General features: G+C 51.6%; 12 protein-coding genes across 12 annotated transcripts; 4 read left to right on the top strand and 8 right to left on the bottom strand.

Moving 5' to 3' along the window:
- Position 1: 1 nt before the first annotated feature.
- On the bottom strand, positions 2-2,385 carry EDD37DRAFT_628998 (aspartic-type endopeptidase). The gene is made up of 3 exons (XM_062816476.1): positions 1,538-2,385; positions 1,123-1,464; positions 2-1,069 (listed from the first exon to the last, which is right to left on the bottom strand). Exons 1-3 carry the CDS (start codon positions 2,147-2,149, stop codon positions 260-262), a joined length of 1,764 nt encoding a protein of 587 aa, XP_062671050.1. The 5' UTR covers positions 2,150-2,385; the 3' UTR covers positions 2-259.
- A 106-nt stretch (positions 2,386-2,491) lies between these two features.
- On the bottom strand, positions 2,492-4,486 carry EDD37DRAFT_665242 (uncharacterized protein). The gene is made up of 2 exons (XM_062819240.1): positions 3,767-4,486; positions 2,492-3,714 (listed from the first exon to the last, which is right to left on the bottom strand). The coding sequence occupies exons 1-2, from the start codon at positions 4,120-4,122 to the stop codon at positions 2,919-2,921; spliced, it is 1,152 nt and encodes a 383-aa protein (XP_062671049.1). The 5' UTR covers positions 4,123-4,486; the 3' UTR covers positions 2,492-2,918.
- A 152-nt stretch (positions 4,487-4,638) lies between these two features.
- On the top strand, positions 4,639-6,320 carry EDD37DRAFT_379205 (Bud-site selection protein). The gene has a single exon (XM_062812067.1). The coding sequence runs from the start codon at positions 4,721-4,723 to the stop codon at positions 6,026-6,028; it is 1,308 nt and encodes a 435-aa protein (XP_062671048.1). The 5' UTR covers positions 4,639-4,720; the 3' UTR covers positions 6,029-6,320.
- On the bottom strand, positions 6,181-7,512 carry EDD37DRAFT_379434 (uncharacterized protein). Its single transcript, XM_062812068.1, has 5 exons — positions 7,258-7,512; positions 7,053-7,205; positions 6,764-6,994; positions 6,466-6,716; positions 6,181-6,401 (listed from the first exon to the last, which is right to left on the bottom strand). Exons 1-5 carry the CDS (start codon positions 7,367-7,369, stop codon positions 6,333-6,335), a joined length of 816 nt encoding a protein of 271 aa, XP_062671047.1. The 5' UTR covers positions 7,370-7,512; the 3' UTR covers positions 6,181-6,332.
- A 1,571-nt stretch (positions 7,513-9,083) lies between these two features.
- On the top strand, positions 9,084-10,490 carry EDD37DRAFT_608614 (putative endo-beta-1,6-glucanase; the record flags this gene model as incomplete). The annotated part of the gene is made up of 3 exons (XM_062815067.1): positions 9,084-9,458; positions 9,509-9,916; positions 9,969-10,490. The coding sequence occupies 3 exons, from the start codon at positions 9,084-9,086 to the stop codon at positions 10,488-10,490; spliced, it is 1,305 nt and encodes a 434-aa protein (XP_062671046.1).
- A 768-nt stretch (positions 10,491-11,258) lies between these two features.
- On the bottom strand, positions 11,259-13,040 carry EDD37DRAFT_628988 (uncharacterized protein). The gene is made up of 2 exons (XM_062816475.1): positions 11,967-13,040; positions 11,259-11,837 (listed from the first exon to the last, which is right to left on the bottom strand). Exons 1-2 carry the CDS (start codon positions 12,740-12,742, stop codon positions 11,477-11,479), a joined length of 1,137 nt encoding a protein of 378 aa, XP_062671045.1. The 5' UTR covers positions 12,743-13,040; the 3' UTR covers positions 11,259-11,476.
- A 1,140-nt stretch (positions 13,041-14,180) lies between these two features.
- On the bottom strand, positions 14,181-15,476 carry EDD37DRAFT_562706 (uncharacterized protein; the record flags this gene model as incomplete). Its single annotated transcript, XM_062813929.1, has 1 exon — positions 14,181-15,476. The coding sequence occupies one exon, from the start codon at positions 15,474-15,476 to the stop codon at positions 14,181-14,183; it is 1,296 nt and encodes a 431-aa protein (XP_062671044.1).
- Positions 15,477-15,628: 152 nt separating this feature from the next.
- On the top strand, positions 15,629-17,054 carry EDD37DRAFT_379175 (uncharacterized protein). Its single transcript, XM_062812066.1, has 2 exons — positions 15,629-15,787; positions 15,840-17,054. The coding sequence occupies exons 1-2, from the start codon at positions 15,761-15,763 to the stop codon at positions 17,037-17,039; spliced, it is 1,227 nt and encodes a 408-aa protein (XP_062671043.1). The 5' UTR covers positions 15,629-15,760; the 3' UTR covers positions 17,040-17,054.
- On the bottom strand, positions 17,055-18,760 carry EDD37DRAFT_379108 (uncharacterized protein). Its single transcript, XM_062812065.1, has one exon. The coding sequence runs from the start codon at positions 18,636-18,638 to the stop codon at positions 17,070-17,072; it is 1,569 nt and encodes a 522-aa protein (XP_062671042.1). The 5' UTR covers positions 18,639-18,760; the 3' UTR covers positions 17,055-17,069.
- Positions 18,761-19,369: 609 nt separating this feature from the next.
- On the bottom strand, positions 19,370-19,801 carry EDD37DRAFT_563781 (mitochondrial ribosomal protein L31-domain-containing protein; the record flags this gene model as incomplete). The annotated part of the gene is made up of 3 exons (XM_062813975.1): positions 19,370-19,422; positions 19,475-19,707; positions 19,761-19,801. 3 exons carry the CDS (start codon positions 19,799-19,801, stop codon positions 19,370-19,372), a joined length of 327 nt encoding a protein of 108 aa, XP_062671041.1.
- Positions 19,802-20,138: 337 nt separating this feature from the next.
- EDD37DRAFT_628980 (chaperonin 10-like protein) lies at positions 20,139-21,533 on the bottom strand. Its single transcript, XM_062816474.1, has one exon. The coding sequence runs from the start codon at positions 21,486-21,488 to the stop codon at positions 20,301-20,303; it is 1,188 nt and encodes a 395-aa protein (XP_062671040.1). The 5' UTR covers positions 21,489-21,533; the 3' UTR covers positions 20,139-20,300.
- A 167-nt stretch (positions 21,534-21,700) lies between these two features.
- Positions 21,701-23,510, top strand: EDD37DRAFT_379103 (aldehyde dehydrogenase). Its single transcript, XM_062812064.1, has one exon. It carries the CDS (start codon positions 21,837-21,839, stop codon positions 23,283-23,285), a length of 1,449 nt encoding a protein of 482 aa, XP_062671039.1. The 5' UTR covers positions 21,701-21,836; the 3' UTR covers positions 23,286-23,510.
- The last annotated feature ends 12 nt before the right edge of the window (positions 23,511-23,522 follow it).

Genomic DNA, 23,522 nt, shown 5'->3' with positions numbered 1-23,522 from the left:
GGTGGAAATTAAGAGAAATCAAGTATATCAGAGAGTGCCAGAGACCATCAGGTGTAACAACACGAGAAGTGGTAGTAGCTTGAACAGGACAAGCAATGCTCCATACTAAATACTAGATAGCACGCGCCGCGAAAGGGCGGCGTACACGTAGACCTCCCTAACCTTCCGCACACCATCTTCGTGGAGTACGATTTGTTTATGCCATTCAACTTTTGAAGTCTCCGTCGACTGCCGGACGCGAGTATTGAGCACCTCATCTTCACATGGCCATATGAATACCAGCAACCAACCCCATGCCCAGCAGAGCGGCCGTTGGTGCTGCTCCACTTACTGCTCCTCCTGAGGATGTTGCGGTTTTGGTTATCGTGGAAGGGCTGTAGCTGGTCACTTGCGATACGCCCAGGTTGAACGTCGGTGTTCCTGCCAAAATCATCGTGGTGCCTGACAGGCTCACGGTTGGAACAGCCGGCGACGACGTCGCCGCAGCTCCTCCCAATTGCGTCCCCGTAGCCGAAGCGGTAAACGTGGCTCCTGGGAGGGTCGTGCCAGATGAGATGACCTCGATGCTGCTCGTAGAGGTCTGATTCTCCGCTGCTTGAGCCAGAGCAGCAACATTGTTGTCCATGTCATAAACAGCATACGCACTTCTGAGGAATGTGTCTCCCAGGATTGCAATGCCGTCAATCGGAGGCCCAAACCCCAGGGCGCAGCCACCGGAGGCATCGTCGAAGTTTTCCGACGAGAAGGCTTTTCCCCCAATGACCTGTGATACAGGGACACTAACGGTGGGTCCGCCATCGCCGCCAAAGGCATAGTTGACAGTCCCATTGACATTGGTGAAGTCACAAGGGACCAGGAAGTCGCCCTGTCCATCGTTAACTGCTCCAAATCCATTAGCAATCGCTGCAAATGTGTCGTCGTCAAGGTAAGTTTGGCTCGTGCCGGAGTCGAGCAGGACGGCTTGAGCGTAGCCGTCTGGTGACAATTGTGTTGTTTTGCCGGTATGATCAGTATAAGAGACACCAGTAAGGGTCACATAGAATTCTGAAACATTGCCTGTTTGTCCAGCCTAGCCCAATTAGCATCTTTGCCGATGGGAAACCGACATGGCTTTGAGCTTACCTGCAGAGGTAGAGCAACAAGGTCACCCGTGTATTTGGTCGTGTCAACTCCACCAAAGATGATGGCGCCCTGGGTGGACCGGAGGTCATTCAAGTACAGGCTGTAAGCTTTTCGAGCGATGATGTTGTCCGATACCATGTTGTCCATGACAGACTGGTAAACGCCGTTTGGCTCGTCGTTTGCTGCTTCATTCGTATCATAACCCACGCCCATGACACCATGCTGATCCACAAGCGAGGATGCTACTCCGATCTGCTGTTGCTTGATTTGGGCGGATCCTCCTACGGTGATGGTGTCTGTAGCCCAATCACCAGCATCACTGTCTCCGACTGCTGCATAAGTCTGTACAAGATCCGTGTTAGCGACTGACTCTCCTACATTTCGGATGGCAAATAAAATTATGATTTTGTCTTACGATGTTGAAGCCACCCTGTTCGACGACAGTATAGGTGCTCGACTTGGACGAATCGAAGCTGCCTTCGTCGCATTTGCCTTTCTTGCAGAGACTGCTCGAGGATGCGGGGACCCAAAGATCGGAGGAACCGGTATCAAGGGTGACGGCCAGGTTTTGCGGAGGGGTTCCTACGGTGATGTTAATTAGGTACTCGAGTTTGTTTGTGTTTTGATTGAGGGTGGCATCGACATCGTCAGATCTTCTGATCAGCCTTTCGCTGGAAGAACTCCTGTGAACATCAAGTCTGAGATAACCTGGTGAAGCGAGACAAGAAGACACAAATGCTGCCACCACAACTCCGAAGGAAAAGTGCATAGTGTAGATTGAATGTGTCAGGTGACTATCACCGGACAGCGACCGGTTGACACAACTGAAAGTGTAAGGGTAGATCACCAAAGAAACGAGAAGGATCGATGAAGAGAGTGTTAAGTAGTGAGAGAGAGAGGGGTCAAAGTGCTGTTCGCGTTTCGACTGCCTTTTCCCAAAAGCCAGCCACGAGTCGTGTAGAACGGGAACCAAAAAGCATGGATTCCTGTATGAGGAAGGAGTAAGGCGTCTAATAAAAAGCATCATAACAAGGGGACCCTTTTGAAGATATGCCTGGGTGAAGGGGCGAGGGCAGTTTAGGTGCTCACCGGTGGTTACAGTGGCTAATCAGCCCGCCCGAGCGGAACATGGCCCGTTGGGTCTGGTCATCCGCATGAAGCCATGATTAAATTTAGTCGTGACGCACTCCGTAAGCTGGAAGACAATAAGTAAGTTCCAAGGTTCACAAATCTGCTGCAGGTCGCCGTCTACCAGTAAATAGCATTGTCACATTGCACGGCATGTCCGAACAAGAAACTGGAACTCGGCTAGCAACAGCGACGCACAGACCACACAAGGCTGCGACAAGCCATCATCTGTCTACACGTAGTACTTATCGTTGGTCTCCACGGCGATCAATTCAGAACGCGCGAATAACAATCAGTGAACTACGGACTACGGACCTACTTACTTTGCTAGGTCCCTGTCACGCTAAACTTCGCAGATCTGGGGTATAGTCATTCCGCGCATATAAGACTGGCAAACTCCATATGCGGTCCCTCCAGTTTCTTCTTACATGTACTTTTGATAAAATCCGAACCCATGCTAACCTCCAAATCATCCTCGATACCAGCCAATCTGAATCAAGCTGTCCATTCTGTATGGTGCACACAACATCCATCTTTCATTCCACATTTACTTCGCGTCGATACTTGACCCGCACCCTAGTGTCCTTGTTCCAGTGCAGAGAAGTCGGTGTGCCAGTGTCTGTTATGTCTCGTCTCTTCGAGGGTATCGAAAGGACCAGAGACACCAATCAGCTGGTCCGTTGTTTCTTGAAAACCAGCTCGTCACGAATCCAGAGTGCCACAGCAGCGGCCGCACAAGGACCTAGAGCAATAGCGACTATGCCGAGCTTGGCCGCCACAGCAAGGATCTGGAATGGCGATGTCTGTTCATGCTTGGCAGCCACACGCAGGGTCAGACCCCAAAGCAGCGTCGCGGTGACACCTACCACGATGTCCCACTGCAGAAACGGAAGAGCACCATCTGCAAGAGTGGATACCTTGTGTGACCCAAATGGCACCTCGGGCACGAAAATACGTGTCGGTTGCAGCTGTGGCAGATAGGTCGAGCTGAACAGAACCGGAAAAGCATATGCTAGAAGTGACAAACTCCATGCAGCCAAGTGTGAGCCGGCAGAACACATGATTGCAAAAGCATATGCTCGGCGCAGATATTTGATGGTCTTAGCTCTCTTGTCCGCCTCAGTGAGTATCGATGCTCTCTGGTCCAAAGATAACGCGACAACAGTCAAGGCGAATTGGGCAAGCCCAATCCAAATGGCCCATCCCTGCTGGATGCCAGTCCATGTCTGCTTGGTCCCAAATGATACAGTGGTCGGAGCGGGCAGACACATGAGGAGAGATGGCAGCCCAAATCCAAGGAGGATGCTGATCGGAGCAATGGCGAGCTTAACAGGCACATCAACAATCAGTTGATAGTCTTTCGGATCCTTCACCGTCGGTGAGAGCCAAAGGTGAAGTGCGAACCATAATGGGGCTACACAAGCATAGCCGACGATGGCCACGCCGACACCGAATAAGGTGGTACTGCTCAACGTTAGTAAGTCCTTGGCAACTACAATGAACGAAGCTGGCTTACGCGGTGAGAATGAATTTGCCTTGATTTCCTTTCCTCAGACTCTCAATGGTTATCAGAACCCAGGCTGCAAGGACTTGGCCGCCAAGGTAAAGAAAAGAGAGCGACACGTCCGCTCGGTTCCCATCAATTGCCGTATAAAAGAAACTGACCAGTACCGTCAATTGCTTGTCCACGGGACCGATGCCAGTGTACGTTTGCTTCATTGGAGCCGCGGTAGGGCCTGGGATGACGGCGCCTGGCTCACTTTGCTGACTCAAGATTTTGAGGAGTCCATTCTGGTAGGGGAACGCCCAAAGCGTCCAAAATCCAGCGATGGACAAGAGAATCAGTAAGATTTTGGGGATTGTAAGCGCCATGGCGTAAGCTCGGGCGGAGATTGATGTTGTAAGCTCGAATATGTGCTGCAGATAACCACCAAGAGAGAGGCCAGGTGAAAGCGAAAAGAGCACAGGACTAGAATACTGCGACAGTGCTCGAGCGGAGACTCTGGTTGAAATAGTCTGGACTGGTTTGAGAAAGGCAGACGGCTGCCTGGATATCTGAAGCTGTGCTCAGCTCTCAGCCTCAAGTAGCGCGGCTAGCACTGCCAATGAGGTTGCATAGATCGACCGGAGCTAAACGGCTTTCGCAGGCTCGCGTGTCTTCTGATTTAGTCTCAGCGAGTCAACGGCTAGACGATCCTGCAGACCTTTGCCCGTGTATTGTTTTTCCTGCAACAGGCTATAAGGAGGTTTGAGCTTGGAGGAGGAAGAGGAGAAGGAGAAGGGGCTGCCTCGGGCCACTTGCCTTCTGAGAAAACAACACGATTCCGATTTTGCATTAGCGCGTTTTTCTGAAGAATCAATGCCAAGACCTCTTTGCCTCGCCTACTAGTACTTGATGATAGAGTGAAAGTTCTCGACTTTTGCGCTCCGTTTCGTATGCAGTTGAACTGTCAACGAGAAACAGTGAATCATGTCGAAGAGAAAGCGCGGAGGCGAGGAAAGTGACAGCGATGTCCCTGCCGAGGAGAAGGCATTCCGAATGGAAGTTCAACGCCTGAAGGCCCAACTCACCCACGGCATCAAAAGCCTCCATGCCGCCTTGAAACTTGCTCGTGGCTTCGAAAGACAAAAATTGGGGCGGCGCCAGAAAGCCGCCAATGATGAGCCTCACACATTATTGCGATTGCGAGAAGAGGTGATTGTTCTAAAGCAAATGAGCGTTGGTCGGACAGCCAGGACTTCCCTCGTCAAACATTTGATCAAAGCAAAACGAATCAGAGAACATCCGGCTTTCATCCAAGTCTACGGCCCAGATCCCAAACTTGAGGCACCCAAATCTGTTGCTGAAGGGAATGTCATAGGAAGGCTGTTCAATTCTGCTCCGGTCAAGCAAGTGATGCCAGGAGTCATGAAAAACATCTACCAAGTACTGCGCATACCACAAGCCGATTCCGGTAAACCGGTCAAAAAGGAGGCCTCCAATCTTGAACACTCGCGAAAAAGTGGAAGCTTGGGAGACGAAGATGTGTTCGATGGATTCTCTGCCGAAGGCTCAATAGGTGGAAACTCAATATCAAACTCCGAGATGGACGATCTACTTGATGACTACGCAGAGGACCGATTGGCCTTTTCGGACGACGAAACGGATGATGATTCTACTTCGGACCGGGCAAATGGCGCAGGGCAGCTGAAAGACTCCCTACGCGCTGCTGCACGAAATCCATCCATATCACCAAGCCCGAGCCCCAGTCCTACTCTTGACGCAGACGAACTGCGCACAAAAAGCCTCAAGCCTGTGAAACCTGTGACCTCAACGGCATTCTTACCGTCTTTGAGTCTTGGGGGTTACTATTCTGGTTCCGACTCTGACGAACCCGAGGTCCACCACCACCACAGTGGCCCGCCACTACCGAAGCCGCGTAAGAATCGTCGAGGGCAAAGGGCACGACAGAGGTTGGCAGAAATGAAGCATGGAAAGCATGCCAATCACATTGCTAACCAGAAAGAGCAACTAAGGCGAAATGATGGTTGGGACGCTAAACGTGGCGCTGTAGCGGCATCCGATGATCCGAGGAGTCGCTTCCGTCCACGGGATGTTAAGGGTACTCAGAAAAGTGCTGACGCCGCGGTCCCAAGTGTCGGGAAACCACCGAAGTCGAAGCCGACCCGCAGAGACGACCAAGGGTCTTTGCACCCCTCATGGGAAGCTGCGAAAAAGCGCAAGATGCAGGATCAGCCCCAAGTCACTTTTACAGGGAAGAAGATTACTTTCGAGTAGGTGGACATCCTCCAAGACATCATACAAACACTCTGGCGTACTGTCGGTCTCTTTCTCCTAGTCCCTACATGAGTGAAAGGTAGAAAGATGGTCACACTGTCTTGCAGCGATGCTATCAACCCGACGCCTTGTTCGACGCTCCAAACTCCGTGCTGGCCACAAATTCCTACAAAGTTCGATCAAGTCCTGGCATCGTTCCCTAAAGCGACTGAATAAGTGTTACTCAATCATTTCTTGTTCGGTTTTTCCTCGATCCTCTCCACTTGATGAGAGGCAGTCTCATCCGAAAGCTCGCTTGCACCTCTCATTGCATCCATCTCGACCGGTCTCGGGATCGAAGAGACTTCTGACGGGTAAGACTGCATTGGAAGTGCTGGCGAGGGGTTAAAATATGTTTGGTATTGCCCTTCACCAGGGGTATACGTTGGTGCCTGTACTTGTTGCTGGTATTGCTGGTACTGTAATTGCTGTTGTTCGATTTGATGTTGGAGAGCTGCTTTTTCACTGGCACCTTGCTGCAAGGCTGTATCCCTTTCATTTTGAAGACTGATATAGCTGTATTTCAGCGACTTTCGGCTTCGCATTAGGTACCACAAGGCAAGAAGAGAGGCAATGAGTGCGGCTCCAAGTACAGCTCCAAGCACGCCCCCAACGACCGCGGTCTTGTCCTTCGACGGGGTTTGAATGACTGCCACAAGTCAGCAGAGTGGTGTGAGATGGTTTGAGCCGACTCACTGGTGCTATAGGTCGTGTTCACTGTTTCACTAGTACCGGGCAGGAGGATTTGCCCGATGGTCACGTCGGCTTGAAAGGAGCTCGCTGTGTCGTTACAGCAGTTGGTCTCATCTCCTCCTGCACGACAGCAGAAAGACCCATTGTTGGCATTGCACTGCAGAACATTGTACGAGTATCCGGTAGGCATGAACGAGCATGCCTGGGGGCAAGCTTTGGCCTTGCCAGTCGGGTCTGCGATTGGAAGTATCAGCATGAAGAAGGATTGGAGCTCTTTGACAGGGCAACCCACCGGTACACCCATTGGAATAGAGAAAGGTGCTGTACCAGCCGGACGTCGACATGCACAGACCCGAGTCCATGCACATGTCATTCTGTCCAGATGTACCATTGAGCTCACAGCAAGCGCTGAACTCGGCGTCCGGATTACACGGCTGATACACGCCTGCGACGTTAGCGGAGCTGACGTTGGCACTTTGACTGTGTGTAAAACGTACTGTCAAGCACCTCGCCGTTCATGCTATAGCATGTCTTCTTGGTCGATGAGGACATGACCGACAACATGGATGCCGTCAAGACACCCAAGGCGAGAAGCGAATCATACCGCATTTTGGGATTCGTTGACCACGTCGTCGAAAAACGGATATGTGACTGATGAAGAATACTGTCCGCCACAGGTCAAAAAGCAGGTACCAAGGATAGATGGGCAAGAAATTCTGGAGTTGAATTTGGGCGATCCTGTAATAAGAATGAAACGGCGCCCCAGGACTCGACCTTGAACAGATGGTCTCACAGATCCGCTATGCCGGCCAGGTGCCTGCCGAGGCAGTGAAAAAGTGACATGGTCTTCAGCAACAGTAGCGGAAGGCCTCAAGACGCGGGATCGCAACTATTAATCAAGGTTGTGATTCTGGCCCGCCCATCTCGTACTCTGGTGTAGCCGTCAAGTTTGACAACAGCCTATCAAGTTGGTGCAAGCATTGCTTCATGGCAACTAAAGGGCCAGTCACTTGTCGCCTAAAGACATTCCTCAGGACCAAGTGGGTTCGAGCAAGTGGATTGCCGTCAGGACGCCTGATGGCGGCCAGCGTTGAGAAGCCATGCAATGGCATGCATGGAGGTTCTGGACAGTGGAGTGTCTCAGTGGATAAGCGGCTAGGAGTGATAAGAAGCGTACAAGAGCCTGCATACCCATCTCCGGATGCTGGTCGTACATATGAGATGCACGACTAAACGAGCCAGTCGTGCAGACAATAAGAACCGAAAGCACGTCCCAGTCCACCAATGCAAGCTTCTATTCGATTGTGCTGACATGCTCAAACATGAGCAGTACGAACCTACCCTGTCACTTCTTTTCCCTGATCCAAACTGATATATGCATGGGGCCAAAGACTCGGACTTTCCCTAAGGCCGATTTTTCGCGAGACCATAAATGGAGTCCGATTAACGTTGTGTGACTTCATGACCCTTTGCATCTCGCGAGTCAAGTTCATCCCGTGGTCACATTGTACCTAGGCATCTTCTTAGCCTCCTCGAACTCACTTTTAGCACTGGCATGAGCTCCCACTTTATGCTGGAGACTGATCATGAGCTCTATGGTTTTTTCCCAGGATGTGAGGGCTGGATGTGAAACTGCAGCGTTCCGTGATCCCGGCTTGAGCCCCTTAATTGACCGGGCGCGGTACGATAACAATTTGGCCCCAAAACCCTTGCATGCTTGATCCCTGGGGTTTTTCAGCGGACCAACGCACCCTCTTTCCCTATCTCAGTTATTGGCTAGAGAAAGACGATACACGTCTAGACACAGCCCCCACAATAGTCTTGCACAGGATACACTTTTATTGCGGACATCAATGGCGCAGCGACTCGAAGTAAGTTACCATGACCATGCTCGACCTTATTAAAGGACTTTTAATGGTGGCGATCATTGATTCGAGAGGGTCACACAAGGAAGCACCAACCCCCACATCAACATTTCAGTGCTCTTACCACCATAATACCACTCTGCTCGGTGGTATTCAACTCATGAAATTGCAAGGCTCGCCAATCTAGATCTCGAAACACGCCACCCAAGATCGACCCTGCACATTATGAAAGAATCGACATAGGTACCATGGTACACCTGGCTAGGTAGCCTGCAACGTCAATTAATCGCAATGGAGCAGAAAGCTCATGGCATCGACCATTAATACGGTCAACAGCCGCATACAGTTCAACAGACGCAATGCAGTGAGAAGCCAATAACTGCTCTCACTTACTCACTGTCGCTTTGTCGGCAAGCCACTCATTATCTTCCAATCGCTCGTTGAATCATTTGGACATCATGCATTTCAATGTCTATGCTTGTATCGTGGGATGCCTCGCTCTAGGCTCGCATGCCTGGCTGCCCGGTGAACATAGACAAATACTGTCGAAGGATGGAGTCGATTTTTTCAACCGGAGCAGCCTTCACCAGGCTGGACTTTTGAAGAAGAGGTATCTCCCTACCAGCTATGGCAACGACAAGAATGCTATTCGAGGTGTCAATCTGGGTTCACTCTTCATCATCGAAAACTGGCTGTCGAACGATATCTTCGCCGGCTGGGGCTGCACTGATACTTCGGAGTTCGATTGTGTTTCATCGCTCAACAATCAAACAAAGGCCAATAGCGACTTCCAGAGTCATTGGAACTCGTGGATCACGCAAGATGACTTTACTGTATGGTGCTTTCCTTCACGCCTTGCTGTCGCTTTCTGACCTCGTCACAGAAAATGGTTTCCTACGGTTTGAACACTGTCCGAATACCGGTCGGGTATTGGTTTCTCGAGAGCATCGTCGATTCGAGCGAGCATTTCGCCCAAGGCGGCGAGCAATACCTCGATCAAGTCGTCGGATGGGCGAAAGATGCCGGTCTCTATGTCATCATCGACCTCCACGGTGCTCCGGGTGCTCAAGTCACTGATGCCGACACGGGCCAACTCAATCCCAGCCCTGACTTCTACGACGACTACAACTACAACCGGTCCTACACGTGGCTAGAGTGGATGACGAACAAGGTGCATACCAACGACGCCTACACGACAGTCGGCATGTTAGAGATCGTCAATGAGCCCGAGCGGACATGGGACACCTCGACATATCCCAGTGCCGTTGCAAATGCGGACAGTATGAGAGAGGTAAATCCACCTTCCACTGATCTTGTTTTCGTTTGTGCACTGATCCGCTCAGACATACTATCCAACCGCATGGTCAACGATCCGCAACAAAGAGTCCTCACTGGGTGTTGCCTCCGACTCACAATTGTCAATCATGATGATGGACAAGAAATGGGGCTCTGGCGATCCAGACCAGTACCTCACGGATTTGACGCTTGCCGCCTACGATGATCACGAATACGTCAAGTACGCCGGCGTCGCCGAGACCCAGGACGCTTATCTCAGCTATTCCTGCAACGACAGCAGATCTGGCAACTGGCCCGTCTTCGTTGGCGAGTGGTCTCTTTCAGTGGCGGACGATATCCAGTGGACTTCGGGATGGGATCCTACGGTCGAAGCGAACAAGGCTTTCTACAAGAAGTGGTGGGCAGCCCAGGTCATGTCTTACGAGAAGACGGCGCAGGGCTGGGTATTTTGGACGTGGAAGACGTCAGGCAGTCTCAACGACCCGCGCTGGGACTATCAGATGGCAGTTACGGCCGGGCTTATCGACGCGGATATCGATAATGCGTATACCTTGGGCGCGTGCAGCTAGGGACACGCGGGCGGCGGGTCGCATACAGGAGGTGCGACAAGTACTAGCACTAGCAAGTTGTTACTAGTCGTGGTCACTGTTGTGAGTGTGACTGCAGTACACCTCATTTCGAGCTGAGAGACGTCTCTCACTCTCAGCGGGGTCCCTTTTCAACACGAAAGTGTCTGTTTGAGACTTCCGGTTGTCGAGGACCATGAACCCCGCTTGAAGAGGAGATACTACCTCCAGCCTCCATGTCTCGCTCACTAGGGCTTTCGAAATACCTTTTGGGGTCTTACTGATGTCCTCAAGTCAGACGTCAAGTCATTCGATGTGACAGTGATTGAATGTTGACTATGCTAGGCGCGCTTTGACGACTGCAATGTCTAGCAATGGGAATACGAGCATACAACGCAGGTAGCCTAACAACGACATGAGAGCTGTGATGTGGTGAGTGAGGATGGCGACCGCCGCCCAGCCCAGGGATTTGGGCAATATTGCCATGATGTTGGCAAGTATGGATTATGCTGGCAATGCCCAAGAGGGCTTTGAAGAAGATCCTCTGCTCGGTTAGCATGAAGATTGAAGGAGGATTGTAGGACTATGAGTGGTGATCTCAGTTTACCAGGAGTCTTGGGCCTGCGACTACGCAGCACTGAGGTTGCTGCTACGCAAATGGAAGCGTAATCATTTTTTCCACTTTCCATAGAACATTGTCACCTCTAAATGTGTCAGGAAGCTTCAAGTCGTTGAAGAGTTGAGAGCAGACTATTTTCAAAAGAAGAGATGTTTTTGTAAGATATTTGTGTGTAGATTCAAATGAGTGACTGAACTTTTCTATGATGTACAAGCGCTATGCTATCAATTCCAAAAAGACTAAAATCAATCCCGCTATGCCGCTTGCTGATGTTCAAGAAAGGAATGTAGACCGCTCAGACGATGCTATGCTCAAAAATACTCAAGAGACTTTTTCCGACCTGCTATCCTGCAGCTCCCGCTCTGACCATTCACCAGTGCTTGCCGGTAGGGTGGGCGAACTTGATGTCCGAGACCGCGGAAGGAGTGAAGGTGACAGTGGAAGCAGATCCAGTGGCGTAGGGTGTAGGTGGCACGGCGATGGTGACAATGGAGCTTGCGGCATCAGTGTAGGTGATCATCTGGCAGTTCTTGCATTGGCTGGGGCGGTAGTAGAAACCGCCGTGAGCAGGCCAGGTTGGGGTGACGGTGGCGGTGACGGTTACTGTGACTGGGGTAGGGCAGCCAGTTGTTGTGGTGGTCGTGGTGGTAGGAGCGGGGTTGCATTTGCCGTTGGCACCGGTACCGAAGCCGCACCAGTGAGAGACGGGAGTGGTGGTTGTAGTAGAAGTGGTGGAGGTGGTGGTGGTGACTGGCTTGGTGGTGGTTGTGGTCGTGGTGCTGGGAGCAGGGTTGCACTTTCCATTGGCAGCAGTGCCGAATCCGCACCAGTGGGAGACGGATGTAGTGGTAGAGGTAGAGGTGGTGCTGGTGGTGGTGACTGGCTTGGTGGTTGTGGTGGAAGTGCTCGTGGAGGTAGAAGCAGCGTTGCACTTTCCGTCAAGAGCGGTACCGAAGCCACACCAATGCGTGGTCGAGGCCGAGGTGGTGGTAGTGGTGGTCACTGGCTTGGTGGTGGTGGTCGAGGTGCTGGTTGAGCTGGGGGTAGGATTGCACTTTCCATCAAGAGCAGTGCCAAAGCCGCACCAATGCGTGGTTGAGGCGGATGTGGTGGTTGTGGTCGTCACTGGCTTGGTCGTGGTCGAGGTGGTCGTGGTGGTCACTGGCTTGGTAGTCGTGGTCGAAGTGCTGGTTGTAGATGGAGTGGGGTTGCATTTTCCATCAAGAGCTGTGCCGAAGCCGCACCAGAAGGTGGAAGTGGTGGTAGTAGAGGTGCTGGTAGTCGTCGGGGTAGGATTGCATTTGCCATCGAGAGCTGTACCGAAACCGCAGTAGTATGTGGAAGTGGTGGTAGTCGTAGGGACGGTGGTGGTAGTTGTGGAAGGATTGCAAGATCCGTCAGCAGCAGTGCCGAAGCCGCAATAGTGAGAGACAGTTGTGGTGGTTGTAGGAGCCACTGTGGTTGTGCTAGTAGTTGGGATAATGCATGAGCCGTCAGCAGCGGTGCCAAAGCCACAGTAGTTGGAAGTGGTGGAAGCCGCGTCGCTGGAAGCCGCGTCGCTGGTAACACCAGTAAGAGGGAGAGCAAAGGCTCCTGAGGCCAAAGCCGCGAGGACGAATGAGACTGAAGAATGCATGGCTGATTGGTTATGTTATGCAAGGCTGAAAAGCTGATAGTGTTTGTGTGAAGTTCTTGTGTTGACTTATAGTGATTGTAGCAATGAAATGTGTTGATTGAAAGATTGTTGTAAGGAAATAAGAGCTGAAGCTATAAAGATTGTGTTGTAGTTCGTTGTATGTTGTTGATGATGGAAGAAAAGAAAGACATGAATACACGAACTTGACCTACCTACTTATACGAGATTTGACTTACAGCCTCATGATCCAAATGATGGTGTAGCATTCCTCAGATGCGTGGTGCCGGTGAATGTTCAGCGGAAATGGACATGACATCTGAGGTGGTTTTGGACAGTGGTAGCATGGAGAAGCCAAAGCCAGCAGAAAGTGGCGTGCAAAGGGACGAGGGATTGGCTCGCATGGCCAAAGCTCATGCAAGACACTGCACAATGGGTGGGCGCTGTGGCTGAACGTCTGAAGGCATGACGAGGTGAGCAGGATAGAGGAGAGTAGTGAGAAGTGAGGAAAAGGACGGTGAGGGACCAGGGTAACATCCCGTACTAAGGGAAAAAGAAGGCTCAGCAAAAAATAGAGTCTAGAGGCATATCAGCCAATAAGAAATTGAGTTAGAGCAGTAGTGGTTTCGCTAGTGCGTCCAATCCGGATACCCCAAGCGGACGCGAAGAAACGTTGTTCCGATGCGAATTTGGAGCAGAGACAGCCAGACAGCCATATTCCACAGTCCACACTCTCATGTCATTGCCCCTTTCCGGTCTGTGCGCTCCATGATACCTGCGGATGGCTTGCGACCCCCAAGGCCAATAGAGTGGGTCCGTTTCTTCAAGCCAGTAGGGTAGCTACCCTACTGGCTTGCTTCCCTATTTCCCTTCTTTGTAGCCGCATCAAGGCCAAACGTTGCAGCATTGACATGGCAAACACCCGAATCCCAGAGGCATATTCTTTTTCTGGATATTCCCTCAGTGGTACTTCTGCTGGTATACGGCTACCACCCTCGGTTTCCGCCTTGTCATCTTCTTGACACAGACCTTCGTATTGCCGTCATTCCAGACACTTTGCGGCGCCTGCCGGTGCACAGTCTCGAGGCCGCAATTATACAACACTGAACTCCATGCACTTGCTGTATGCCCTGGGACTGTGGACGTCATTCAATGCATGTTTTTAGAAACGTTCAGAAGCTTGTCGCTAGTCAAGCTTCTCCAAGGTCCATGCCTGGGCGGAGACCGTTGGCAAAGCCTCACAGCCAGGACCACTGCAGAAGTCCCTCAAGGTCCATGTCCACAGCATAGACGGTCGACTTGATATGGATCAGCAATGCTCTGTCGGGACAAGCCGTTGTGTGTCTCAGAGACGTGACGATGAGGCAAATAGCGAGCAAGAACTCGTTCACTCTCAGTCGATAGTCTCAGATGCGTGCCAAAAATACAATTATCGAGAAGTTCAGCCGCTCGCTTTCTTCAATCCTTGTTCTGCGACCTCGATCAAAGGGGCAAGATTCTTCTCCCTCAAGGTAGGCAGCAGACTCGAAAACGCCTTTTGGGATCCAATCTTGTCGCCATTCTCCAAGAGTAAATCAGCACGGGTCATTTGCGCCGAAAGCAGCGCCAACTCGCAAATGTCGTCTCGCTCCTCAGGTTGAACCACATCAGCCGTTTCAATAGCTTGATCGGCCCATTTCAGTGCTGCTTTTCTTGCGGCGGCCAGTGACTGTTTCGTGGCGGGTCGTCCATTAATTTTGGCGTCCGGCTTCTTCAACGCCAGATCCATGGTCGAAGCAATATTACTGAGAACCTGGACCTCTTTGCAGGATCGACTGCCATTGCATGATGCTCGTAGTGGTTGTAACGTGAGCATATAAACCTGTAGAGCATTCGCTTCTTCGCCTGTGGTGGCATATAAGTCACCCATTTGAGACAGCATTGCTGCAATCTCGCCTGTCGTCAGGCCTGCGCCATTGTCGTCAGTAAAGCCATTCAATTGAGGGTCTCTGGCTTCCTTGACAACCAACCCAATGGCATCAGACAGGATTTGCTTGGCCTTGGTTCGGTCCTGCATGTAATCACTCTCGTATAATGACGCTACCTTGACTTTTGTCTGTATGGCAGCCCTAAGCAAGGTCTTTCGAGTGACAGCATCGGGGTCGGTCGCGGCGGTCGTTTGAATTACCGGCTCATCAGCAATCTCTGTCAGCTTGTGTTCTATGTCCTTCGTGACGCCATCCAGGATCTCGATAGCAGCCTTGACGTGGCCGAAGTTCTCCATCATCTGCGAGAAGCGTATCCGGATGCCCAATGCATCAGGCTTGAACGGGTCCATCCCAGCTTCTTCCGCTTTTTGAATCGCCTGCATGAAATACTTCGCCGACGTCTCCGGGTCGGGCTGTACATGTGTATAGTGCAAGGCTAACCGTAGTCTCTCTTCAACTTGCATAGGATAATTCGTTGTGTGGGCCTTGTCCTTCTTGTATTCATTATATGCCATGACAATCAGCATTGAGACTGAACCGAAGCATCCGATCAATAGAAAAGGAAATAAGATGGGATGTTGTACTCGAGCATCGATCACCATCTTCTCGAATCGATTCGGTGGCCTGGTGAACGTCTTGGCTGTCCTGATCTGGCCTCGGGCGGTATTCAAAGGGGGGTGTCGAAACTGAGGTCGAGCACCGGATGTACTGTGATAGCCGTTACGGGATGCACTCGAGATAATTGTGCGATTCGGTTTCGAGCCCCGCATCAATGCGGCAGTAGATAATATGCCCTTCATGATGCTTGATATAGGAGACGGAAATCCAACAGTGGCTTGAGATGAACAAGGGATGGTATGTTTAGATTATGAGTGCGGCGAATCGACTGGTGAGTGATGAACTGCGCAAAGAAATTTCCCCGGATTCGCGCCTCGCGTCGACGTCATCCACGCTTCCCGCATCCGATTACTAGTACTCTTCAGCCAACGATCTGACTTCGCCCCATACCCAACGTATTTGCCAGGCGCTTTGAAGCGTTGTTCTCAGTACAACAATGTGCGGGAGATACGCGCTAGGCATAGTGAGTTATCCCACACAAGCTGAATCCATGCGTACCTAACAATGTGATACAGCGTGCCTCATTCGTGCGACACCACCTCGAACAACAGGGTCTCCCCGTGAATGATGCGCCAGAAGACGATGAAGCTCGCGAGACATACAACTTCCCTCCCGGCGCCTACGGTCTTGTCTACCGAGCAGAAGTTCCCGATCAGGGTGTAAGAAATGCCGACGAGCCAGAAGCCAGCGATGCTGCAGCTCAAGACGCATCAGACGAAGCACCCGAAGAAGGAGACGAACCTCCCTCCAGCCAGTCCACTGCCTACAAGTATGAGATTAAGGTTATGAAATGGGGCTTGATTCCTTTCTGGACCAAACGCTCCCCAGACTATGGCTCCATGCTGCGCACCATCAACTGTCGCGACGACTCTCTCATTGAGAACCGCGGAATGTGGAACACCATGAAACAGAAGAAACGCTGCCTGGTCATCGCGCAGGGATTCTACGAATGGCTGAAAAAGCCCGGCGGAAAAGAAAAGTCTGCACACTTTGTGAAAAGAAAGGACGGTAACCTGATGTGTTTCGCTGGGTTGTGGGATTGCGTCAAGTACGAGGATACGGAAGAGAAGCTGTACACCTACACGATCATCACCACCGATTCAAACAAGCAATTAAGTTTTCTCCACGATCGCATGCCCGTCATCTTGGATCCTGGCACGGAAGCAATGAAGATCTGGTTGGACCCGACAAGAAACAAGTGGTCCAAAGAACTGCAGACTATACCGAAGCCGTTTAAAGGTGAACTCGAATGCTACCCTGTCGATACCGCAGTTGGCAAAGTTGGGAACAATTCACCCAGCTTCATCGTTCCAATCGACAGTAAGGAAAACAAGAAGAATATTGCCAACTTCTTCAACAATGCGAACAAGCCCAAAGCCATGTCTGATGGCGGGAAAATAGCAAAGGAGCCGGAGGAAGACCGACCAACGGTCGACCACGACGGAAGTGAGAATAAAGCGCCACTGCCAGTCCCGCAAGACTCGCCAGAAGAGAGCCAAGGTCAGAAACGATCGCACGATGAGGAAGACGACCAAGCCTCAGCAAAGAAGCAAGCCAAGCTTTCATCACCACCTCCGAAGTCGATATCTCCTGTCAAAAGCTCCACCAAAAAGCCTAGAAGTGCAATAAGCAACAAGGATATGACCATGAAGAGTAGCCCGTCAAAGAAAGTCGAAGCAGGCACACAGCGGATAACAAATTTCTTTAGCAAGTGACGGGTTCATGAGATGTTTACGACATTATGATCATAAAAAATCCCACGTTCGGGGCTTGAGAGCTTGGGCCTCAGGAGAGAGATCTTCACCAAAGTCGACTTCGATCCATTTCCCGCCGCGCTTCTTTCGGATGGAGCGCAGATGTCGTGCGACTGATTGCGCAGTCCCACGAACCTGGGCGAACCTCTGTCGTTCTTTGTTAAAGCGATACAGCTCTCGCTCGTTCTCCACGTTCCAGGAGGACTCATCACACTTTGCCATGGACTCGCTGAGCAAGGGAGGCACAGGCTTCCACCCAACCTCGAGAACAAGCCTTTCCAGTCCTCTCCAACCACCATTCCACTCAGGGCCGTATTTCTCCAAAGAGGCGGTGTCTGACGGACTCCATTCCAATGCTGCGAACCAGTCTCCACAGCCTGTCAAGTCCAACCATTTCAAGCAATACAAAGACCTGCTTAGCGTCCGCAGGATTCCTGCTGCTTCCCGCCAGTCGTTATCATACGCCGTGTATATGTCGGATCCACCATACACTACTGGCCGGGCTCCTGGGCTGTTGATGACTGCTCTGGTAGACGCCGCGTTCGGGGTGAAAGTCGGTTGGGGCCAGTGTGCCAACGACAGAGATGTTAGTGTTCGCAGCTCGGCTGCGAGAGATAGCAGAGAAGCCCAGGAGGCTGCCCTAGTATTGGCTGGGGAGATTGCCAGAGACAAATGCCTGATGTTAGGGAAATTGTGTATGTACCTGGGACCTGCAATGATGGTCGGTGCGATCGCATCATCGCTGTCATCAGCAGCATCCCAGCTGTCGGGCGCCTGGGGAGGGGGGTCGACCTTGTCAGCCGTACTAGGCGTGACTTTCTCGGATGGACCTTGCTTCACGAGCAGGTCTCTTTCAAGCTGTCTGGAAGTAGTCCATAGTCCGAGGCCATTACTCAAGTCCAAGCGACGTACTTCAGCACGGTCTTCAAGTGTGCTCCCATTCAGGAACAAAATGCGCAAGGGGTTGCTTGGTGCCTCATTGTACACCGCAATGTAACTCAATAGCGTTTCTTTCAAGTTGGTGGGCAGGAACTCCAGATAATCATCATCGTTCTGAGCGTGCCATTCCCAGTTGCTAGCTATCTTCGTGAGGATCAAATGTTGCAAGGAACAAGCAGGAGGGAACGATCCATCTGGGAGGTTGCTTGTGCGGACTTGAATACGATGACCAATGTCTTGTCCATTTGCTGTTGTCTTGACAGATTTGGGAGCATATATGCTGTCTGTAAGCCAGCTCCGAGGAGGCGGCGGGCCTGGGATGCGTCGCAATCGACTCGGTCCGCTAGATCTTGCGCCTGAACGAGGGGCGGGTGGCGGTGGGGGAGGGAGATCGAGCACTGCTCTCAAGGAAGGAGGGATGGACGCAGCATTTTGTGCGGTAGGACTTCGTGGCTCGTTTCTCAATTGAAGACGACGAGATTCACGAATGAGGTCGTTGACGCTCCTTCGCGCGGGTTCATGCTGATATGTGGATGTCGACCATTTGGCTAGTGATAGCGTCTGGGGAACGCTCGATTGCGGTTTGGTCAATAGCGCCTTCTGTTGATGCTTTTTGGGCATCTATCAGATGGCAAAGGTAATGAGGGAGGTCGGGGATACGGAGAGGGCGCAAAAAAAGAGTACGAAATGTGAAGCGTGCTTTGGAGGACAATACTCGAGTATGCTGTGGTGGTTGCTCAGACATTGGATACTAAGCACTGCGCGAGGACTAATACAAGAGAGATGTGATGTCATTGGACAGTGACTGTGATACTAGTAGAGGCCCAAGTCCTTCCTGCCGCTTTATAGCAGAGCCTCATGATGCTTCATTCCTGCCCTTCGTCGTCAAGTTGTGCCTGCTCGTAGATTTTCCTCGTAGACCAACACGTATCTTCCTGCAAGACGATCGTAAAGGGCCACTTGCTCCCAGACCACACTTCTACACTTTCCGTAGATGTACAACAGGGCTGCCAGACGCTCTGTAGGTACGCATGGTAAGATGCCCCATGAGAGGTGCGAAACTGATCCCTTTTCGGTCTCAAATATTCCAGATGTAGCTTTCGACATGCCGCTTCCTCTGCGTTCGTGCTTGGGCCCCAAGGTGTAATACTCGCTTCCACTCGGAGTCGATGCCACGTCGTCGCGAAGCTGTCGTTCTAAGCGCTCTCAGTACCGAGGGCCCAGCCATGCGTACTAAAAACCACGTTTCCACATTTTGCTTGTTGAGACGTTTGGAGCGGAATCTGGCCCAGAACCGTCTCAATGCGTAAAGCTGTGTAGACTTGATGCGACGCTTGACATAATTGCGGCCACTAAAATCCAGGTGGGTTCACTCTCTGGCTCACTCTTGTCCACTTGGGGAGCTCTGAAGATGGTTATCAGCACATTTCCAAATTCAACAGCTTCACACGACATACTGTGAATGCCCTTCCTGTACTTCTTCTCCTTGCGGTCGAAGATGGTATATTTATCCTTTGGAAGCATCTCTTCTTCTCGTGGCATTTCCCGATACCATCTCTCCACGGCCTTCGCAGTCACCCCACCGTTGTTTTGTAGCGCTGTACTGACAGTATCGACAATTTTGTCGACCAGCCGCAATCGTTTTCGTTGACGCGCCTTTTGAGGTGCGGAAAGCCGCCATGGGATTTTCCTGCGCAGGCGATCAGTATAGATACCAATGAAGCATGTGCAGACAACACATACCATAGCAGTCCCCCAGACAGAGGAGCAGTCGGCCTGAACATCACGACGTGCTATGCGATCAAAGTGCGGTGGTGAGTTGATGAGTTCAGATTGATTGAATTGCTTAGGAGGGTCAAAATTGGCGATCGGAAAAAGCTTAGGGCAGCAAGTCCAGACTGCCCAGCCTAGCCCTATAACTAGGTACTTACAGTAGCGTCCTGCAGCCAACTGTTCCACGACCCACCAATTTCGACGCTTATTGTATTATCCAATCCTTATGCTACTTGACCTCTCGATCGCCACTCTGAGCCTTGTGAATGTTGAGAGCTTGAGGAACTGGATTGGACAACGGGTCTGTTCCCATGTCAGGGTGTAAACCGTATCGTGGCTGAGCCTCCCCACCCAGCTCGTACGCTCGGTCCTGTCCAAGCACATCCTTCTTGACGACTGACTATGGTATATCATATCCATCCTGTTGAGAAATGTGCATTGTTTTCTGCTGTTGTGATGGCTTGAGAGTGTGCCCTTTAAGGACACATCTGATCGACATACATATATAGCTTATGCCCATAGGTCGACTACTGCTCTACCGACGACCTTTCCATCTTTCAAAAGCTGTATCGCATGGGGTAATTGGTCAAGTGGGTATGTGGTGACAACGGGCTTCACCAAGCCTTGCGCGCAGAGATCCAGAACTTCTGCGGTGTCGCCGAGTGTGCCCACCATAGTGGCCTTGATGGTTATGTTTTTGGCTATCAGGTCATTCGGATCGCCACCAACGTTGGCTTTGTTGGTTGGAGGCATGGCGACACAGACCACGGTTCCTCCAATCCGCAAAAAGTTCGGAGCTGAGGCATAGCTAGCTGGATGAGCAGAAGCTACGATGACTGCATGAGCTCCCCCGCCCGTGATTGCCATTGTTCGCTCAACGGGATCCGTACTCGAAGCGATATCAATGAATTCGAAAGCCCCTAAAGACATGCATAGATCCTTTTTGGCCGCTCCCGAGTCCACAGCGATCACGCGCGCACCCATCGCCTTAGCAATTTGCACGGCAAAATGACCCAATCCTCCACCACCACCCAAGACGACGACCCAGTCCCCTGCGCGGATGCCGCTTTTTCGTAGAGCCGCGTAAGAGGTGGTCCCTGAGCACATCACTGGCGCTGCTTGATCCAGATCCACGCCCTCAGGAATTCGCGTTGCGTATATGGCTGGGACGGCAATATATTGCTGGTAGGTACCCTCCATCGTGATGCCGGTAAATCGTGCTTCCGGACAATGCTGCTCGCGGCCTTTGATGCAACTTTCGCAGGTGTGGCACACATATGAGATGGGCTTCACGCCGGCTTTGTCTCCAATATGCCAACCAGTAACGTCTTTGCCTATCGCTTCCACAACACCAGCGCCTTCATGGCCGACCGTTTGCACCTGCGTACGGAATCCAGTCCACTCCTGCATCATCAATGAGAGATCCGAATGGCATAATCCTGTCATTTGAAGACGAACGAGAATCTCATCGTTAGCAGGCTGAGGTTTAGGTTTCTCGATGATGTCGATGGTGAAATCCTTTCCCGGATTTTGGATGACCGCTGCACGCATTGTGGCTGTCATGACGAGACGATGAAAATGGAATACTGATGCAGGATAAAATGAGATCCAGAGATCCTGCTTCAGAGAACACGCAACCGGTGTCGATTGTAGAGACTTGAAGAGCTTCGACCTCGTCCGGGTATGTCGCAACGACATCCCAAGAGGCCTCCTGGTGGACCCACCTCATGACTTTGACTCTATCCGCTCGTTGAGGCAACAAAGAGTGTGGGCGTCCGGGGATGGTCCGACTACCTCGGCGTTACACCTCGCTGTTGTCTGATTGGGTGGAACGATCGTCAAGTACGGGGCTTCCAAAATTGCCTCTGACCGCGGCTTACCGCGAAGGTTCGTCGCTCACCCAGGCTTATCCGCGATTGGTGGGCCTCTACCTCGGTCCTTGTTGTGAAGGTCTTGGGTGAACTCAGCATAGTGAACGAAGAACACAAAATTATTAGCACCTTCTCTGCAAGATCGAAACTGCATCCCAGCGGCAACTCCATCAAGATGGCGAACGGATATCACAAAATAGAAACGCGGTGCTTCATCAACAATGAATTCGTGGAGGCCAAAGAGACCTTTGCACTCCATAGTCCGTCAACCGGCGAGCTGACGGCCAATGTTTGTCAAGCTGGGGAAGATCTGGTGAATTCTGCTGTTGATGCCGCTCACGCTGCTTTTCCGGCATGGTCTGCGCTCGATGCCCCCGAGCGGGCCAAATGCCTTATTCGACTCGCGGACCTCCTGGTTGAACACGCAGAAGAACTTTCCAGACTCGAAGCCCTCAGCATGGGAAAAGTGGCCGCATTCTATCCACCTGAGGTCCAGTGGGCGGCGGATATCCTGAAATACTTTGCAGGATTAGCGAGGGAGGTGCACGGGGAGTCGAGCTTGACAACGGCAGGAATGGTCAATATGACTTTCGTGCAGCCTTACGGTGTCTGTGGGGCCATTGTGCCCTGGAACGGACCCTTGGTAGCAATGTCACTCAAGGTCGGACCTGCATTGGCAGCTGGGAACACTCTTCTCCTAAAACCATCAGAGAAGTCGCCTCTGACGGCGCTCTATATGGGCAAATTGATTCCTCAGGCAGGGTTTCCCCCAGGAGTTCTCAACATCTTGCCCGGCCATGGACGCGTGACTGGAGCGGCCATAGCCAGTCACATGCGCATTAGGAAGCTGGCCTTCACTGGGAGCACGAGAACTGGGCGTATCATCAAAAAATTAGCTGCCGAATCGAATCTGAAAGACGTCACTCTGGAGCTGGGGGGCAAGTCGCCTTTAGTTGTGTTTCCCGATGCTGACCTTGAAGAAACGGTGGCTGCGGCCGCGTTCTCCATTGCCATGAATTCGGGACAAATCTGCATGGCCAGCTCACGAGTGTACGTCCACGAGTCCATCGGCGAAAAGTTTGTCGAAGCATATGTCACCAAATTCAAGGAGATCATGGGAAAAGCTGGGGATGCGTTGGATCCGAACACTACACATGCACCGCAGGCAGATGCTATGCAGTACGAAAGTATCATGAAACACTTCGAGACTGCCAAAAATGAGGGCGCAAGTCCAATTACTGGCGGCAAACGAATCGGCGAGCAAGGCTACTTCATTGAGCCAACAGTCTATCTCAATCCGGGACACTCATCTTCAATCAACCGCGAAGAAGTTTTTGGTCCCGTTGCTGTGATAAACACTTTCAGCTCCGAAGAAGAGGTACTGAAGCTGGCCAATGATACCGAGTACGGCCTGTATGCGTCAGTATACACCAAAGATATCTCACGCGCATTGAGATTTGCTAAGCAGCTCGAGTCTGGCATGGTCGGCGTCAATTGTACATCACCGACCATGGCATTTGATTTGCCATTTGGTGGGACTAAGCAGAGTGGAGAGGGACGCGAGTCCTCTTTGAAATCGTTACACTCGTGGACAGAGCTGAAAACGGTCATGATCAAGATCTAGGCTTTGACGCCCAGAAATGGCCAAGGCTGTCGAGGATCAGCAGCATCGTGGTCCGCAACCTCAACAGGGAGTAGAATGCAATGTCATACATTTTGGCCACCGCTGGCTCTTTCTCTGCCTCGGCATCGATCCCGCCTGTAACTCTGGCCAGTGCCACAAAGCTGCTACTTGCGGCTTCCATGCACGCTAAAAGTTAAGAAGGGGATTCACACATTGGCCAGAATTTCTCAGGTCTTT

This window comes from Exophiala viscosa (assembly GCF_022695815.1).
Source record: "Exophiala viscosa unplaced genomic scaffold EDD37scaffold_4, whole genome shotgun sequence".
In the NCBI taxonomy this organism is placed as follows: domain Eukaryota; kingdom Fungi; phylum Ascomycota; class Eurotiomycetes; order Chaetothyriales; family Herpotrichiellaceae; genus Exophiala; species Exophiala viscosa.
Note: the sequence above shows the minus strand (reverse complement) of the source record. Positions and strands in the feature narration are given on the sequence as shown.

Coding starts and splice junctions, on each gene's coding strand:
- EDD37DRAFT_379205 (XM_062812067.1), top strand. CDS start 4,721: ATGTCGAAGAGAAAGCGCGGAGGCGAGGAAAGTGACAGCGATGTCCCT.
- EDD37DRAFT_628998 (XM_062816476.1), bottom strand. CDS start 2,149: ATGATGCTTTTTATTAGACGCCTTACTCCTTCCTCATACAGGAATCCA. Junction 1,465..1,537: donor AACAGGGTGGCTTCAACATC/GTAAGACAAAAT, acceptor GATCTTGTACAG/ACTTATGCAGCAGTCGGAGA. Junction 1,070..1,122: donor TTGTTGCTCTACCTCTGCAG/GTAAGCTCAAAG, acceptor TAATTGGGCTAG/GCTGGACAAACAGGCAATGT.
- EDD37DRAFT_665242 (XM_062819240.1), bottom strand. CDS start 4,122: ATGGCGCTTACAATCCCCAAAATCTTACTGATTCTCTTGTCCATCGCT. Junction 3,715..3,766: donor GGCAAATTCATTCTCACCGC/GTAAGCCAGCTT, acceptor AACGTTGAGCAG/TACCACCTTATTCGGTGTCG.
- EDD37DRAFT_379175 (XM_062812066.1), top strand. CDS start 15,761: ATGTGCGGGAGATACGCGCTAGGCATA. Junction 15,788..15,839: donor GGAGATACGCGCTAGGCATA/GTGAGTTATCCC, acceptor AATGTGATACAG/CGTGCCTCATTCGTGCGACA.
- EDD37DRAFT_379434 (XM_062812068.1), bottom strand. CDS start 7,369: ATGCGGTATGATTCGCTTCTCGCCTTGGGTGTCTTGACGGCATCCATG. Junction 6,717..6,763: donor GAACACGACCTATAGCACCA/GTGAGTCGGCTC, acceptor GACTTGTGGCAG/TCATTCAAACCCCGTCGAAG. Junction 6,402..6,465: donor ACCAGCAATACCAGCAACAA/GTACAGGCACCA, acceptor ACCCCTCGCCAG/CACTTCCAATGCAGTCTTAC.
- EDD37DRAFT_379103 (XM_062812064.1), top strand. CDS start 21,837: ATGGCGAACGGATATCACAAAATAGAAACGCGGTGCTTCATCAACAAT.
- EDD37DRAFT_628988 (XM_062816475.1), bottom strand. CDS start 12,742: ATGCATTCTTCAGTCTCATTCGTCCTCGCGGCTTTGGCCTCAGGAGCC. Junction 11,838..11,966: donor GTCACCACCACCAGCACCAC/CTCTACCTCTAC, acceptor CACCACCTCCAC/CACTTCTACTACAACCACCA.
- EDD37DRAFT_379108 (XM_062812065.1), bottom strand. CDS start 18,638: ATGCCCAAAAAGCATCAACAGAAGGCGCTATTGACCAAACCGCAATCG.
- EDD37DRAFT_628980 (XM_062816474.1), bottom strand. CDS start 21,488: ATGTCGTTGCGACATACCCGGACGAGGTCGAAGCTCTTCAAGTCTCTA.